Source organism: Eimeria necatrix, genomic scaffold (genome assembly GCF_000499385.1).
Source record: "Eimeria necatrix Houghton genomic scaffold, Enh_scaff822, whole genome shotgun sequence".
Lineage (NCBI taxonomy): Eukaryota > Apicomplexa > Conoidasida > Eucoccidiorida > Eimeriidae > Eimeria > Eimeria necatrix.
Genome location: NW_013654636.1, coordinates 1 through 17697, shown reverse-complemented (window position 1 = coordinate 17697; position 17697 = coordinate 1). Strand labels below are relative to the sequence as shown.

The following is a 17697-nucleotide window of genomic DNA, read 5'->3' as shown; positions in this document are numbered from 1 at the left end:
GTACAACCCGAAACCCAACCCTGTTGTCAGCTGCGTGCTTCTCCAGTGTCCTACTGCGACTGTCCCTGGCGTCCCTGGTGGACGCAGACTCTCATCTGGCTCCACCACAGTCGAAGCCGTCATTTGCTTGACGAACCCCGCTGCCTTGGAAGAAAACACAGCCCCATTCAAGTACAAATTTGTTACAGTCACCAGTTATGTATAACCTTCCGAGCTGCCTTAACGTCCGTTTTGAGTTGCACTCTGGCGTTGTCATTGTTTGAAATAGTCGTCGGCTATGTCTCTCCCGTGATTTTTTCGCAGAGAAGACGAATGGAAGAAAATCGTGGAGGCGATATCTGGCAACAAGAGCGGAGTTTCCACAGTGGGCCCTTCAGTTGCTCTTGTTTCTGCGACGTCCATCGGCCTTCTCGCTCTGTTCTAGAAGTTCGTTGGCTTTTAAGGACTGTAGTAATAGACATGACAGAACGAGCCTTAATGGAACCTTGGATGACAGATGAGGACCTTCCGAGGGCGAGATGAGGTCAATATGGTTTTCTTATCTCCTTCTATTTCGAAGGAAAGAAAACGGAAGACATTTTATGATCCGTTGCAGCAAAGGGTTGCACTTCTTCTGATGTCCAGCATTATTTTCTATGTGGGGGGGATTTTATGCAGATCAGCTTGAAGCAACAACCGAATGGCTGTCCGTGCTGCCGTCATCTGGAGAACCTGTAGTGCTTTGAGGCTTCTTTAGCTGAATTAGGCAAGCAAATGTGAGGGGACGAATACTTAAACTCCAAGCAGTCACGGGCTATTTCCAAAAAGCTTGTTTCACGCACTGAAAGTGATGCATGAGTGAGGTCTGTTTGTAACCATTGCGAAAGAAAGCTCTCCTGCCGCCTTCCCCACTGAAGCTAACAATGCAACTGTGGTGATTTATCTGAAGAAAACGATAGCTTTTCCGTGCCCGAACCGGGCAGCGGAGGCTCCAACTGCTTTTTAAGGCTGCCCTGACATTCCGTGTGTCAATCAGACGTGTGTTGCCGAACCTGACCCCGTTACTAGCAGTGTACCTTAGTCGATAGTTCACTCGATAATAATTAGCCAATAGCCCGAAGAAAAGGTTCAGACAAGTGGCCAGAATTTCATTTGTATAGGAGGTAGAAAAATCGCAATTTAATCCTTATTACGTCTTCAACTTCATCCAGCATGCTACGATTACTTTCAATTGCTGAAGTTGAGCTAGGTTGGTCTAAGCAGGTTCGATCGGAACGAGGAATGCATCACCGAACGAGGCATATATTGAGCTTTTCAATTACTAGGCGTCCGGCAGCTGTCTACAGCGAGATCGCCAAATCCAATAAGAGCTGGGTTATTGTGAAGGAGAATGCGCCCATAGGGTAGCAAGCCGCATAGCCGGCATCTGGGGTGGGCTGAGTGTTGACAAAGTGGCGAAAGTGAATGCTTGGTTGCAACAATCCCAATCATCTTCAAACCCCGTTGGAGCAGACACAGGTACTTCAAGGAGATAGGAAGCTCGCTCCTTCAGTAGCCTTTTGCTTGACTACCTTTCCCCATTCTATCTTGGCGTGTTCGTACACTAGATATAATTGTAGATAGTTTGTGTTGAACGTTTGTGTAGGCGTATATTTGGACTGCCCTGTGTATAAGACAGCATGCATTGCTTTGCTGTTCATCCTCTGGTATGCGGATTGAAGGGAGAACACGTGCAGTGCAGTCAATGTTGGCGAATAGTACCTTGAGAGAACTTTGTCTTGTGTCGAGCATGTGCTGGATGGCGAAGATTTTCAGCGGGTGATGCGGCAACCCAGAACAGCAGAGGCCGTATTGCATCCCGGAAAGATAACAAAAAGTCGAAATCTGCCGTTAGCTCTGTTAAGCAGGATATAAAGTTCACTAACTCTCCTCAAATATCTTTTCTTAGTCTGTTTTCTGCCTGTTATTTTATTTTTAAAAAATGCTTCGCCTTGTTGTTACTCCCTCTGTCTTCGTGCTTGTGTTTTATGGGCACATGACCGCGAGTGCTGGCACAACGGGAACAGCAGGTGAGCATGTTGTGTAGAAGCGTTGTCCATCCAGAAGCGCTGTTAGCCAAGCAACGCTTTTGCTATTTCAGACTTCAGATATCTTTTGTGTGCGCTGGAGTTTCTCCCGTGAAATGCTTAACTGCTTAGACAGTATGAAATAGGCGAGGACAGCTGCGCGACTTGCTCAGTTCATACAGTCATCTGAAGAAACACGTGTGCTTCCGAACCCCCCTGCTACTGGAAGAAAGATATGGTCTCTTTGAAGCTGCCAGTATCTGTGCAGGGTGCGGGCACTGGACAGACTTGTCGTTGGACGTCTCACCGAATAAGTAATAGAACACGCAGGAGCAAGAAATTTCTTTTGGCATTTTATCATGTGCATTGAAACGTGCAGAAGAACATTCCATTTGTATCCGTACCAGAGAGGTGTCACGAGCAGGTGCTGTCGATGCATGCCGTGTGCAGGTGTCATTTTCGATAGTTTCCCGATGTGCTTATGCGTACTACTCTAAGATATCTTCAGGACCACTCCCAGGGCGGTACCTATCTCAAGGTGTGTCCAACGATGTCGGTGATTTACTGGTGGTGTTTGCCGTGGCTGCGTTTTCGGCAAGGGTGTGCCTCCTTACACTGGGTGACTGCATGATGTCACTTTAAAGGCGCAAACGTGTGCCATGGCATGCCTTTGTATCCTTATTGTCGCGTACACGTTTAATTAAAACTCACTGAAGACATTTTGAATGTTCTCGTGGCGAGAAATATCCTGTCTCAGCCTTCCCACACTTTGAGCGTCCATGGCTTTCCGCCATCACGAAAAGCGGAAAAGTTCGAATTATGACTTGTTTCCCCTCACTCCATTTTTTTTTCTTGCGAAAACTGTTAGTGTGTTTGTGAAAAGATCTTAGTGAACATTTGTGCCTCTATCAACTGAAGCACCATTGGTGTGTGACGCACTTTTGAAAAGCACTCGTCCTATACGGCATTTCTTGCTCTCACGTGCTTCAAAACAGCTCCACAATTGACTGCAGAAAAGTTTACTTGTACGTTTCAGCAGAAAAAATTGTCTGTGCTTTGGATGTGCTCTTGGTGGTGCAGATCTTTAAAGTGATGCGGTGACCCACGTTTGAGGCACGTGGCATGGGTCACGAAAGGCACAACCACAGGCGAAACATTAAGAACCAAAACAAGACATATTGTTACTGAAACTAAATAATCCTGCAGAGCGACATGAAGGGGAAAAAGAAGACAATCAGCGAGCACAGCCGCCCGAACCCATCCCTCAGGTGCCCTACGTGCTCACGATCGTCCACAAGGGAACAGCGGCCTCCAACTCTCCCAGAAGTTATTCCTCTAACCCGCCCTCTATGTAATATTATTCTGGTTGTCAACGATGCGCCATCTCGTTTTTATTGCGCCCGCTGTTGTGTCTGTGTTCTGTGGGCACGCAGCCGGTGGTGCAAGCACAACGGGAAAAGCAGGTATGCATGTTACTCCTGTCTTTTCCTCGTTAAGAAGCAAACCTCTTCATATTACTGAGTTGTAGTTTCTTCTTATTCAAAATGTTCCTGTGTGTATTCGAGTTTCCTTTCAGAGTGGTTCAACTGCCTGGCCGACATGAACGAGGCCAGGACAGCCGCTGGACTCGATGAGTTTAAGGAGGCATCTACTGCTGAGCAAACGCTGCCGCAAAGCTCCTCTTCGGGAAAAGCCATAAATGCTGATACTTTATGGAAGGAAATTTGCAAGATAATAACAGCGGTTAGTCCCTTGTTAAGCACACTGCTGTCGCGAGTTCGTTTGGCCAATCAGCGTCCTGTAGGTCACGGTGCATGCAACAAGAGACGCCAGGTTTATCTTGTTTTGCACTCTATTATGTGAAGGAAGCAGACGACAGCAATGAAGCCAAAAGCTTAGAGGGGAGCTTCGCCTATTATCCGGGCAAAAAAGACTGCAAAGCGGCAGTGCAATACTGGAAGGACGGGTTTCCGCTCTTTCATAACGAGCTGCCCCCAGCGTACACAGAGCCGAACAAGACTGACGTCTATACTGACAAGGCTGTCTCCTTCGTCGCTCTCTATAACCCTAAGGCGAGCCCCGTGGCCAGCTGCGCCTCTGTCACCTGCACAAAAGGAGCCGCGCTTGCTGCTTCAGCCCTGCCAAAAGGCCGCGAAGGCCAGACATTAAGGAAACTTCAATCTGGAGGGAATCTGTCACAGCTGTTATCTGTTTGACAAACCCGGAGGTGCTGGCTGCTGATGCGGTGCCATTCAAGTGGGACTACACCGCAAGACCACAGACTTCGCTGCATAGGATCCAAAGTGCATCGGCAACTTTTCACGGCGGTGTCTCTTGTATGTAAAATTGTTCCCCAAGGACCCAAATGATCAATGCATTGTGCTGTGCTTGGGTTTGCAGGGAAGAGGAGTGGCAGAAGATTGTTCATGCTATAGGTGGTCCTGAGGAGGGCAACGCGGTTTCGCCGGTTAGGCCGTCGTTGTTGCTTGGGCCCATAATAATATTCTTCCACTACGTTCTTTTATGAGTTGTCAGTCTCTGTGCAGGATTCTGGCACTGGACAGGCTTGCCGTCAGCCGTGTCACCGAATAAATGGCCCAGCACACGAGACCAAAAGGTTTCTTTTGGTGTTTTATTGTTCGTGTTGAGGAGTGCAAAATATGGACTCCTTTTAGCCGCTGAAGCGGAGTCCCACGATCAGGTGCTGACACAGCACCCCATGTGCTGCCAGGCTCCATTTTCGATATTATCCAGACGTTTTTATGCCTACTACTCCCATGTATCTTCAGAATCACTGCCAGAGCTGTGCCTATTTTAAGTTATGTCTAGCGATATCGGTGATCTACTGCTGTCGTCTCGCCGTGGCGATTTGTTTGGCGAGATTGAGTCTTCTCATAGTAGGTCACTTCCCGAGATCACTTTCGGGGTGCAGACCTTCGTCATGGCATCCCTTTGTAGCCTTATTGTTAAGTATGCACCTAATTGGGACGCATTGAAGAAATTTTGAATGCACCCATGCGGGAAAATATCCTGTGTTGGTTTCCTCACGCCTTGAGTGTTGATGAGTTGCCGACGCCGTCACTTAACGGAAAAGCATTTGAAGGTGGGCTTTTTTCCCACCACATTATTCTTAATCTTTGTAGTCGATTTATAGGAGGGGATGAGTACAATGAGTGAGTACAATAATAGTTTTTGTGGGCATTTGCGCATGCATCAATTTAACCCGCTGATATGTGATGCACTGTTGACAAGCGCTCCTGCTATCGGGCATTTCATGATCTCTAGCACGTTAGCACACGCAACCGCACAATTCAGGCTAGGCCAGTATAGTCAGCATTCTTCACTAGGCTTGAATATTGTTGATTTACCAGTCAGTGCTGTGCTCACCTCTAACTGTTTGTGGCTGCATCAGCGATGTAATGGCGGTATATTCCATGTCTGCGGATTTGGGCAGGTTGAGCCTCCCCATACAAGGTGACTTCAAATGGGCAAGTTTGTATCGTGACACATTTCTGTATTATTTTTGGGGGAAGCGTTTAAATAGAAAGTGTTGCAAACATTTTCAATGTGGGCTTCTTGAGGAATACCCTTCCTAGCTGTCTGAAGAACTGAGGCGTGACGGGGTTGCTAAGATTTTAAGAGGTAAAACCGAAAGTAAAACTTCCTTTTCTCTCTCCTTTTCTCTCGCCTCATTATTTGTTGCCTTGTTAAGCCGGGGGATGTACTTGTGGATACGCTGTAGTGAACACTTTTGTACACCTGAACTTCAACTATTTGTCGTCTGACGCATTGTTTACGAGCACCCATGATACAGTGTGTATTACTTTGCGATACATCAATCCAAAGAAGCACACATGTAGAGCAGGCTGGTCTAGGGGGAGTTGTTTCAGCAGAAGTATGTTGTTGGTAGTGTAAGTTTGGCATTGGCTTCCTCAGAACAAGTGGGTCTGTAAGGCACGCAGTGAAGATCATGAAAGCTACAAACCGATGTAGCACAACCTCGAACACTGTGGGCCTTATTTTCATTGAGTGCGAATGATTGTGAAAAAAGAAATGAAGGAGAAAGGGAATACGTTAACATCAAGTACACGAGCGCCAAACCGGACCACAAATGTGCTCTTCGAACCCGTCCGCTGACAGGGGAACACCGTTCACCGATCCCCTCCAGAAAGTGTTTCCTTCCGACGCTTTTTGTTGAGCACCTTTTAATAACGAAAGATGCTTCGTCTCGTTTTTATTCCACTCGTCGTTGTGCTTGGGTTCCGCGGACGCAAGGCAGAGAGCGCTGCCACAACCGGAAAAGCAGGTAACCATTTTACTCCTGTCTTTTCTTCTTTCGAGGCGCCGTTCCTGCTATTTCCGAGGGGAGACTGAGCTTCTTCACGAAATTCTTCTGTGTGTCGGACATTTTCTCAGAATCGCTCAATTGCTTGCCTCAGATGAATGAGGCAAGAACAGCCGCGGGACTGCCTGCGTTTGGTGAGGCGACCGAAGATGGACAACTGCTGCCGGAACATGCTGGTTCGGGAAAGGCAGTAATCCCCGAAACTTTATGGAACCAAGTCTGCGAGAAAATAATGGGGGTAGGCTGTCTCTCGAAGGCACTGCTTTCGCCACATGTAGTGAAACCGAAGACTATAGTGACTGTAGCGACTGATCCCCCATTTTCTTTGTGTTGCACTTTTCTGCTAAGGACGAAGGTGATACAGGTGAAATCGAAAAATTGGTGGGAACACCCGCCTATTACGCTGGAGAAAAGGACTGCGAAGCGGCAGTGCAATACTGGAAGGACGGGTTTTCTCTCTTCAATAACAAACTGCCGCCAAATTACACAGCGTTGAACGACCCTGATGTCTATACCGACAAGGCTGTCTCGTTTGTTGCCCTCTATAACCCCAAGGCGAGCCCTCTGGCGAGCTGCGCCTTCGTCACCTGCACAAAGACAAGTACACTTGCTGCCCCAGCGCTCGCTAGAAGCCCGAATAACCGGTCACTAAGAAGACTTCAAAATGAGCCCCAAAAAACTACTGCCGTTATCTGCTTGACGAATCCGGAGGCACTGAAAACTGGAGAAGCGCCATTCAAGTGGGAAAACACCCCAGGGCCACGGACTTGGCTGCACGCGACCCCAGGCCCATCCACAACTTAGCTGAAGTGTGCATTTCATACTGAGCGCTTGCTCCCATATGACCTAAATGATCAATATCTTGTGCTGTGGCTCGATTTGCAGGGAAGAGGAATGGCAGAAGATTGTTCAAGCTATAGTTGGTACTGATGAGGGCAACGGGGCTTCAAATATCAGGCCAACGTTGGCACTTGTGCTCATAATGATGATTTCTGCCTACGGTCTTTTTTAAGCTGCCAGCCTCTGAGCAGGATGCTGGCACTGGACAGACACAGCTTGTCGAATTGAAAAATGACCCAGCACGCGAGACCACGAGGTTTCTCCTGGTCTTTTATCGTTTCTGTTGAGGCATGCTGAACAGCTTCTGTTTTAGCTCTTAAGATATTGTCGCGATCAATTGCTGGCGGTGCAATTCATGTGCTACCACGTGGCATTTGCGACATTGTACAGACGTACTTATGCCCAGTAGTCCTAAGTATCTTGAGCATCACTGCCGATGCCTAGCCTATACTTGGATGTGTCTAGCGATATTGGTGATGTAATGGCGGTGTATACCATGGCCACTTGTTTTGCCAGCTTGAGAGCTTCTTCGCACCAGGTCACTTCGCAAGGTCGCTTCAAAGCGAAGGAATTGTTTCATGGCAACCCTTCATGCCTTTATTAGTCAAGAAAGTGTTTAACTGGAGCTCCCTATAGTCAGTTTGCATGAAGTGTTGTAGAGGAGCATTACCTTTCTGCTGTCTAATGCATTGTGGGGCCATGGTGTTGCCACGCTCATTCAAGGGGGAACAGCTCGATCGATAATTTCTTTTTCCACATTTTTATTTTTTGTCATCTTGTTAAGCCATGGCAGGCGCGTGCGAAAAAATTCTAGTGAGCGTCGGTTTATGCATCAATTTGAACCAGTGGTGTGTTAGGCACTGCTCAGAAGCTTCCCTGCTATGAGATGTTTCTTGCTTTTCGATGGAACGGTTTGTTGGAGAACATAAGCAAAGTGGGCTAATTGTAGGGAGGCTTTCTTAAAAGAAGAGCTTCACGTACTTTGCAGCATAGATCTTTGGGGGTGATGTGGTGACCCAGAACAAAAGAGCCTCTAAGCCACGTGTTGATCACGAAATGCTCGGATCCATGTGTAGCACAGTTACTAACAAATTTTGTGCTTTTTTGTTTAGCTTTAGGTATAGTGCAAATGCAGATGAAGGAGGAAGAAGAGGGTATCAACGACAAGTTCAGCCACTCCCACCCTGCCCAGGACTGTCCCTTCCCGCCCCTGCGTCCAGAAAAAAACAGCGTTCACTCATTCTGTCCATAGCTTGTTTCCTTGATCTTTTTTTGAGCACTATTTTCTTGCATATTTGCCGGAGATGCTTCGCCTCCTTTTTCCTGCGCTCGTCGTCGTGTCTGTGCTCTGTGGACACGGGACAGAAAGCGCCACTACAAAAGGAAAAGCACGTGAGCATTTTGCTCCCGTCTTTTCTTTGTTTTGAGTCAAAAATCCTGTTAATTCAGAGTGATGCCTCATTTTTTAAGCTATGCTTGTGTGTGTTGGTGTTCCACAGAAGCGCTTAACTGCTTCACCGAGATGAACGAGGCCAGGGCAGCCGCGGGGTTCCCTGCGTTTGCCAACGCAACAGAAGCGGGACAAATACTACCGGAACACTCTGCGCTGGTAGACATAAACTCTGGAACTTTATGGGACCAAATCTGCAAAAAGATAGTGGGAGTAAGCCGCGTCACAGGCACAGTGCGATAGAAAGCTCTAGCACTCCTAGGCATTCACGAGCCTGAAGAGTGGATACGGCACGTACAGCAACAGATGCAGATTTTTTCTTCTTTTTTGTTCCATTATGCGAAGGATGGGGAAGAGAGCTCTGAAATCGATAAATTGGTGGGAACGCCCGCATACTACGCCGGCGAGAGTGATTGCGAAGCAGCAGTGAAGTACTGGCAAGGCGGCTTTTCTCTCTTCAGTAACAGTTTGCCTCCAAAATACACAGCGCTGAATAACCCTGATGTATATACCGACAGGGCCGTCTCCTTTGTTGCTCTCTATAACCCCAAGACGAACCCTGTGGCCAGCTGCGCGTTTGTCACCTGCACAACAACGGGCGGAAACGAGTTTGCTGCCCAATCCCTGTCTAGAAGCCACAACGGGCGGATATTGAGGAGACTCGAAGATAACACTCAAACGACTACTGCCGTTCTCTGCCTGACGAATCCGAAAGCACTGAACACGGGAGAAGCGCCATTCAAGTGGGAACACACGCTCAAGGACCACGGATTTGGCTGCATAGGACCCAAAGTGCATAGGCAGCTTAGCCTAAGTGTGAATTCCATATGTAGCGCTTACCTCCATGTATCTAAATGACCAATATATTGTGTTGTGGACGGATTTGCAGGGAAGAGGAATGGCAGAAGATTGTTCATGCTATAGCTGGTGTTGAACAGGGCAACGGGGATTCCCCGGTCAGGCCGTCATTGGCACTTGGGTTCATTATGATCCTTTTCTCCAATGGTCTTTTTTAAGCTGTCAGCCACTGCGCAGGATCCAGGCACTGGATAGACTTACCCTTAGTCCAGCAGTCCAGCACGCAAGACCGAAATGCTTCTTTTGGTGTTTTATCATCTGCATTGAAGGGTGCAAAAGATAAGCCATTTTTAGCCCCTGCATAGAGGCGCCACGAGCAGGAGCTGGCGATGCACGCCATGTGCTGCCAGGTGCCATTTCTAATATTCTCCATACGTATTTATGCCCACTAGTCCTAGGTGTCTTCAGCATGGCTGCCGATGCTGAGTCTACCTATGTGGGTGTAGCGATATTGGTGATATACTGGTGGTGTATACTATGGCTGCATCTTTGGTGAGGTTGAGCCTTCTCGCACTACGTCACTCCATGTAGTCCCTTGAAAGAGGTAGGCATGTTTCATGGCATGTTTATTCAACTGGTCACGGAGAGAAAAATTGCACAGCATTGTAGATATTTTGGCCATAGCGCCATGAAGAAATATCATTGATTGTTTGTTATCAACAGTGGGTTGCCATTGCAGTTTATAGCAGCGATTCCCTCCAACTTGATAATTAAGTCGTCCCACGGTGCCACAGCACGCAAGGGTCTCGTAGGTAACATGCTGGTGCTTCTCGCCGTTCGTGCATGTATGCTGCTGGAACACATGGGGCTGAAAATATCGTACTGCATTGTCCTTGCATTTTAGTCTGCCGGAGGAAGGGACATGGAAAACACTGAGCCCTAGTTGCCAGGAACACGTCTCCCAGCACCGGAAGCGGCAGCTGGCAGCATCGTCAGCAGCTGCTCGTGGCATCCGTCTGCAGGGATTCAAAGTAGTTTATCTCCTGCAATCCTTAACATAAATGATAAAACACCAAAAGAAACCTTTTGGTCGCGCGTGCTCGGCAATTTGTTCAGGGAGACTGCCGACGACAAGCCCATCCAGTGCCGACACTCTGCACAAAGGCCGACAACCTAAGGAAGACCGTAGGCGAAAAGCATCATTACGAATCCAACTGCCAGTGACGGCCTAACAGGCGGGACAACGTCGCCTTCCTCAGGACCAACTATAGCACGAACAATCTTCTGCCACTCCTCTTCCCCGTAAATCCAAATACAGCACAATCCATTGGTGAACTACCACCACGGGTGCAAGAGTCACATATGCAGGTTACGCTTATGCTAAGTTTCCGATGCACTTCGACTCTTATGCAGCCGGGTTTGTAACCTTGAGGTGTGCTCCTACTTGAATGGCGCGTCTCCTGAGTTCAATGCTTTCCGATTCGCCAAGCATATAACGCTTGTAGCAGGTTCCTCTTCACCTCGAAGCCTTCTTAATGTCCGCTCTTCGTGCCTACTCGACAGCTCTGGGGCAGCGAATTCGGCTCCTTCTGTGCACGTGACAAAGGCGCAGCTGGCTACAAGATTCGCCTTGGGGTTATAGAGGGCAACAAAGGAAACAGCCTGGTCGGTATAGACATCAGGCTGGTTCGAATCTGTGTATGTTGGAGGCAGCTTGCTACTGAAGAACGAAAACCCATTACTCCAGTGCTGAACTGCAGTTTTGCAGTCTTTTTTGCCAGGGTAATACGCGAAGGTTCCCTTCAACTTTTTTGGTTCAGTCCCCGCGCTGTCAGTCTTCACATTGTAACACGAAAATCAAGGGAAACAGGGCGTCTTATCCTAAATGAGCCGTAGTCTGCATGACTTAGTTCGGCTAAGAATACCGGAACTCGCGATGCCAGTGCGCTCATGACGCGGCTTACCCCCGCTATTTCTTGGAAAATTTCCCTCTACAAATTGGCGGCTATTATGTCAGTTCTACCGGCGGCATGTTTCGGCAGTATTTGATCTTGTTCCTCTGCCTCCTTAAACTCAGCAAGTCCCGCGGCTCTCCTCAGCTCGTTCATCGAGGCCAAGCAATCAAGCGTTTCTGAGGGGAAAATCTAACACGAACAAGAAATCTGTGAAGACCGAACAGCGTTTTAGGTTGGGACATCAGAAAAACCAGAAATCGTGGGTCAATTTGGGGAAAAGACACAAGCAATGCGCTTACCTGCTGTTCCAGTTGCTGTTCCAGTTGTGTTCGCAGATACTGCCTTGTGTCCAGAGAACACACATAAGGCAACAACTACAATAAAACGGGGGCAAATCATGTTCTACAAAAACTTAATAGTAAAAAAGGACAAAGAAATAAATTTTGGGAGGAATTGGTGAACTTCGTTTCTTTTTCAACGGATGGCAGTGTAGTAGGAGACACCAATGGGCTGCATTGGAGCGGCTGCGCTTCTTGATAATACGTTTTTTCTACGTCATCTTCTTTTTCAGACTCATTCAGATTAGGCAAACAAATATCTTGTTTTGTTGGTAACTACGTCCCATTCGGCTTTACCTTTCCTGATCTTCATCGCGTGCCTTAAAGTTTCTATTGATCTGCTCCACCGCATCACCCCCAAAGATCTATCTACAGCGCCCACAACACGTTGAACGAACAGGAATTTTTACTTGTCCTAAGAGGCCTAACTCTAGTGCCCCGTTGTTAGATGCGTGCTTGTTTGTACTGACGCGCCAGAGACCAAGAAGCGCCCCATGGCAGGAATGCTTGTCAGTGCGTTACACACACCAGCAGGTTAAATTGATGTACGCGCAAATGTTCACCTTGGCAAGACCTCTTTACGAACGTATTATTTCCTTTAAGGAAGGGGAAAGATGTATCTTCCGAATTTTTTTCTGTTGGCCGTGCGTCGCGGCGAGCCGTCGACTCCCAAGGAGTGAGGAACCCGAGACAGGCTATATCTATGCAAGAGTACATTCAAAATATCTACAATGCACTCAACTCAAATAAGTTCCTGAGAATGAGGATACAAAGGAATGCAGTGACACAAGCCCGCTCCCTTAAAGTAACTTCGGGAAGCGACATAGCATGACAAGGCTCAACCTGGTCAAGCAGCCAGCTGCGGTATAAAATTGTCACTCACCGATATCTCAGGGTACACTTAAACCAGTGCTGACTATCGGAAGCGTTGTAACCAGTGCTGACCATCGGAAGCGTTGTATAATATATTTAGGAGCAATAAATACGCATCGAGAATATCGAAAATAGGGCATGACAGCATAGAGCGTGCATCGCCAGCACCTGCTCGTGGAAGGTCTCTGCAGAGGCTAGAAAAGCTCCATCTTCTGCATTCCTCAACAGATACGATAAAGCACCAAGAGAAACCTTCTGATCACGTGTGCTGGATGGCTTATTCGGCGGGGCGCCCGATGATAAATCTGTCCGGTACCGGCACCCTGCACACAGGCTGAGAGCTTAAAAAAGACCATACGCGAAAAGCAGCAAAATCAACCCAAGTTCCAATGACGGCTTTACCGGGGAAACCCCATTGCCCTCCTCAGTACCAACTATAGATTGAACAATCTTCTGCCATTCATCTTCCCTGAAAATCCAGATACAGCACAATACACACGATCACCTAGCTCCAAGGAAGCAAGTGAGGCACATGAAAGTCACATCTGTGTGCACTTTGGGCCCTATGCCGCGGAGTCTATTGTCTTAGGGTGTATTCCCACTTGAATGGCGCCGCCCCAGTAGTCAGCGCCTTCGGATTCGTCAAGCAAATAACGGCAGTAGTTGTTTGAGCTCCATCTCCGAGGCTCCTTAATGTTGGCCCTTCCTTGCCTTTTGAGAGGGCTGGGGCAGCAAACTCGCTTGCTGTTGTGCAGGTGACAAAGGCACAGCTGGCTACAGGACTCGCTTTAGGGTTATAGAGGGCAATAAAGGAAACAGCCCTGTCGGTGTACACCGCAGGGTTATTTAATGCTGTGTACGTTGGGGGCAGCTGGTTATTGAAGAGCGAAAATCCGTCCTTCCAGTGCTGGACTGCCGCTTTGCAGTCCTTTTTGCCGGGGTAGTACGCGAAGGTCCCCTCTAATTTTTCGGCTTCAGCGCTGTTGCTTTCCTCCTTAACATAGTAGAATGCAAAACAAGACAAGCCTGCCATCTCTCGCTACACGCGCCGTCATCTATAAGACTTCGAGTGGCTAAATAAACTCCCGAGAGAGCTGCGCTTGTGAAGAGACTAACCGTTGTTATTATTGTGCAGATTTCGTTCCATAAAGTGCCAGCGTTTATTGCTTCTTTTAAAGTGGTGCTTTGCGGCAGTTTTTGCTTATCATTAGATGCCTCCTCAAACTGGGCGAGTCCAGCTGCTGTCCTGGCCTCATTCATTTCGGCCAAGCAATTGAGCGTCTCTGAAGGGAAACTCCGACACACACAAGAACTGTTCGAATAAAGGAGACTGCTATCCTGAAATAGGAAGAGTCTTGCCCCATAAACAACGAAAAGACAGGAGTTACAGGCATACCAGCTTTTCCAGTTGTGCTAGCACTTGCTGCCTCGTGTCCATAGAACATGGACACAGCAGCGAGCGCAGTACAAATTCGATGAAGCATCGTTGACCAGTAAAGTAATAACATAAAGGGAGGGTTAAAGAAATATCTTTTGGAGGAGTTGGTCAGCACTCCTCGCTCGTCGACGAAAGGGCATAGGGCGCCTGAGGGCTGCGTCTGCGTAGCAGCGCTCACTTATCACAAATTTCTTCTTCATACCCTTTTCAAGGGCCATGAAAGCTGAGCAACAATATAAATTGTTTCGTTAGTAACTGTGCTGCATCTGGCGTGGCTCCTCGTGGTCTATGCCGCGTGCCGCAAAGGTTCTGTTTATCTGGGTCACCGCACTCCCACATAGATCTACAGCGACTACTGCGCAGCCAGACCACAGAGCATCTTCTTAAAAGCCCTGACTATACCGTCCTGCAGTAAATTGCGTGTGTTTTTGCATTGACCTACCAGAGAGTAACAGACGCCGCATAGCACGAGTGCACGTCTGGGATACGTTACATGCCGGCGGGTGAAACAGACGCAAGCGTGAATGTCCACTAAAACATTTACTTTGCACATTCTCCTTTCTAGACAAACTATAAACAATGGCTTAACGGGAAAACAAGCCCACGTTCGAATTGTTTTCGGTTAAGCGACGTCGGCAGCCCATGGACGCTTAATGCTTAGGAAAAACAAGACAGGATACTTCTCTGCACGAGTAAACTTCAAGTGTCTTCAAAATGTTCGAATTAAACTCTTCCTTGGCAATAAGGAAGCAGAGGCATGCAGCGACACAAGGCTCCTCCTCCAAAGTTACCTCGGGAAGTGTCCTAGATTGATGAGGTTCAGCCTGGCCAGAGAAGCAGCCACGGTATACACCAGCAGTACGTCACCAATATCGCTAGACAGAGCTAAACATAGGCAAGGTATCGGCAGCACTCCCGAATATACGTAGCACTAGAGGCCATAAATACGTCTGGAGAATATTGAAAATGGAACCTAACAGCAAATGGTGTGCACCGCCAGCACCTGCTCGTGGCACCACTCTGCATGGACTAAAAATTGTTCATCTTCTGCACTCCTTAATGAAAACGATAAAACACTAAGAGAAACATCTCGTTCCCGCGCGCTGGAATATTAATTCGGTGAGAAGACCAAGAATAAGCCTGCGCACTGCCCGTGACTGCATCCTGGACACAATCTGAGAGCTTAAAAAAGAGTGTAAGCAAAAATCATCATTATAAACCCCAGTGTAAGAGACGGCCTAACCGGGGAAGCCCCGGTGCCCTCCTCAGTACCAACTATTGCATGAACAATCTTCTGCCATTCATCTTCCCTGCAAACCCGACCATAGCACAATACACACGATCACTTAGCTCCATGAAAACAAGTGCTACATATAAAAGTCACACTCGCGCTAAGTTTCTGATGCGCTTTGGGCCTTATGAAGCCACACCGGTGGTCTGGGGGTGTATTCTCACTGGAATGGCGCCGCATCAGTAATCAGCGCCTTAGGATTCGTCAAGCAGATGATGGCAGTAGTAGGTTCCTCTTCACCTTGAAGCCTTCTTAATGTCCGCCTTTCGTCGCTTCTTGACAGGGCTGAAGCAACAGACCCGGCTCCTTTTGTGCAGGTGACAAAGGCACAGCTGGCTACAGGGCTCGTCTGAGGGTTATAGAGGGAGACAAAGGAGACGGCCCTGTTGTTATAGACTTCAGACTGGTTCGAAGTTGTGTACGTTGGGGGCAGCTTGTTATTGAAGAGCGAAAAACCGTCCTTCCAATATTGCACTGCCGCTTTGCAGTCCTTGCTGCCGGGATAGTACGCGAAGGTTCCCTCTAATTTTTCGGCTTCAGTGCTATTTTCTTCTTCCTTCACATAATGGAATGCAAACCAAGACAAACGTGCCATCTCTTCCTACATATGTTGTCATCTAGAAGACGCTGACATGCCAAATAGACTCCGAACTACAGTGCGCTTGTGAAGAGACTAACCGCTGTTATTATTTTGCATATTTGGTTCCATAAATTTGTGGGGTCCACGGTTTCTTTCAGAAGGGGGCTTGGCGGCAGCTTTTGCTTTTCACTAGATGGCTCCCCAAACTTGGCGAGCCCAGCGGCTGTCCTGGCCTCGTTCATATCGGCCAAGCAGTTGAGCGTCTCTGAAAGGAATTTCCGACACACACAGAAACATTTTAAAAGAAAGAGTTTCCTACTCTGGAATAGGAAGAGTGTTCCCTATTAAAGGAGAAAAGACAGGAGTTACTTGCCTACCAGCTTTTCCAGTTGTGCTGGCACCTGCTGCCTCGTGTCCATACAACACGGACACAACACCAAGAGCAATGCAAACGAGACGAAACATTTTTGGCTACTAAAATAATGTCCTAAAAAGGGAGGGCTACAGAAATATCTTGTGGAAGAGTTAGTGAGGAGGGTTCCCTCGTCGGCGAAAGGGCGGAGGGCATCTGAGGGCTGCGTCTGCGTAGCAGCGCTCGCTTATTGCAAATTTTCCCCTTCATAGTTTTTTCAAGATTATGGAATTTAAGTAGCAATATATCTTGACTTGTTACTAGCTGTGCTGCACATGGCGTCGCCTCTCATGATCTACGCAGCGTGCCGTAAAGGTTCTGTTGATCTGGGTCACCGCTTCACCTCTGAAGATCTACAGCGACCAGAGCGCAGCCAAAGCGCAGAGCATCTTCTTAGGAAACCTAACTTTACCGTCCTGCCGTGAAGTGCGTGCTTTTTCGCATCACATTGAGGTACCAGAGAGTAAGAAACGCCGCACAGCACGAGTTTATGTCTGGAGTGCGTTGCACACCGGCGGGTCAAATTGATGCACGCGCAAATGTTCCCCAAAACATTTAGTTTACACAGTTTTCGTTTACAAAGACTATAAATAGCAATGTGGTGAGAAAATAAGCCCACTGTCAAATTTCTTCCCGTTAGGCGACGTCAGCAACCCATGGACGCTCAATGAGTGAGGAAACGCAGACAGGATGTATCTCTAAACGAGTAGATTCAAAATGTTACGACAGCGTTCCACTTAAGTGCTTCCTTAAGAATAAGGGCACAAAAACATGCGACGACTCAAGGCTGCGCCGTTAAAGTGACCTCAAGAAGTGACCCAGTGTCAACCTCACCAAAGAAACAGCCAAGATTTACGCCACCAGCGCATCACCAATATCACTAGATACACCTAAACATGGGCTAGGTATCGGCAGCAATCTCGAAGACACTCGGGACTACAAGCCATAAACACGTCGGCAGAATATCGAAAGTGGAACCTGATAGCACATGGCGTGCATCGCCAGCACCTGCTCGTGGCGCATCTCTGCAGGGTCTAAAAATGGTTTATCTTCTGCACTCCTAAACACAGACAATAAAACACCAGAAGCCTCTTGCTCTCGTATGCTGGATTAGTAGCTTGGTGAGATAGCCAGCAATAAGCCCGTCTAGTGCGTGCACGCACACTGCCAAGAGGCTAAAGGCCTGAAAAAGACCGTACGCAAACAGCATCGTGATGAACCCAACTGCCAATGATGGCCTGAACGGGGAAACCCCGTTGCCCTCCTCAGTACCAACTATAGCATGAACAATCTTCTGCCACTCCTCTCCCCTGAAAATCCAAACAGAGCACA

General features: G+C 47.9%; 5 protein-coding genes across 5 annotated transcripts; 3 read left to right on the top strand and 2 right to left on the bottom strand.

The window, feature by feature from the left end:
- Window positions 1-3420: 3420 nt before the first annotated feature.
- Window positions 3421-4572, top strand: ENH_00078220 (SAG family member; the record flags this gene model as incomplete). Its single annotated transcript, XM_013583124.1, has 4 exons — window positions 3421-3508; window positions 3622-3788; window positions 3911-4248; window positions 4446-4572. The coding sequence occupies 4 exons, from the start codon at window positions 3421-3423 to the stop codon at window positions 4570-4572; spliced, it is 720 nt and encodes a 239-aa protein (XP_013438578.1).
- A 1691-nt stretch (window positions 4573-6263) lies between these two features.
- ENH_00078210 (SAG family member) lies at window positions 6264-7402 on the top strand (the record flags this gene model as incomplete). Its single annotated transcript, XM_013583123.1, is given in 5 exon segments — window positions 6264-6351; window positions 6504-6635; window positions 6755-6991; window positions 7010-7130; window positions 7276-7402. 5 exon segments carry the CDS (start codon window positions 6264-6266, stop codon window positions 7400-7402), a joined length of 705 nt encoding a protein of 234 aa, XP_013438577.1.
- Window positions 7403-8534: 1132 nt separating this feature from the next.
- ENH_00078200 (SAG family member) lies at window positions 8535-9696 on the top strand (the record flags this gene model as incomplete). The annotated part of the gene is made up of 4 exons (XM_013583122.1): window positions 8535-8622; window positions 8730-8893; window positions 9026-9423; window positions 9570-9696. The coding sequence occupies 4 exons, from the start codon at window positions 8535-8537 to the stop codon at window positions 9694-9696; spliced, it is 777 nt and encodes a 258-aa protein (XP_013438576.1).
- Window positions 9697-10514: 818 nt separating this feature from the next.
- ENH_00078190 (SAG family member) lies at window positions 10515-14152 on the bottom strand (the record flags this gene model as incomplete). Its single annotated transcript, XM_013583121.1, has 7 exons — window positions 10515-10632; window positions 10923-11198; window positions 12069-12136; window positions 13047-13113; window positions 13247-13638; window positions 13761-13927; window positions 14041-14152. 7 exons carry the CDS (start codon window positions 14150-14152, stop codon window positions 10515-10517), a joined length of 1200 nt encoding a protein of 399 aa, XP_013438575.1.
- A 1113-nt stretch (window positions 14153-15265) lies between these two features.
- Window positions 15266-16418, bottom strand: ENH_00078180 (SAG family member; the record flags this gene model as incomplete). Its single annotated transcript, XM_013583120.1, has 4 exons — window positions 15266-15392; window positions 15538-15929; window positions 16052-16218; window positions 16331-16418. 4 exons carry the CDS (start codon window positions 16416-16418, stop codon window positions 15266-15268), a joined length of 774 nt encoding a protein of 257 aa, XP_013438574.1.
- Between the last annotated feature and the right edge of the window lie 1279 nt (window positions 16419-17697).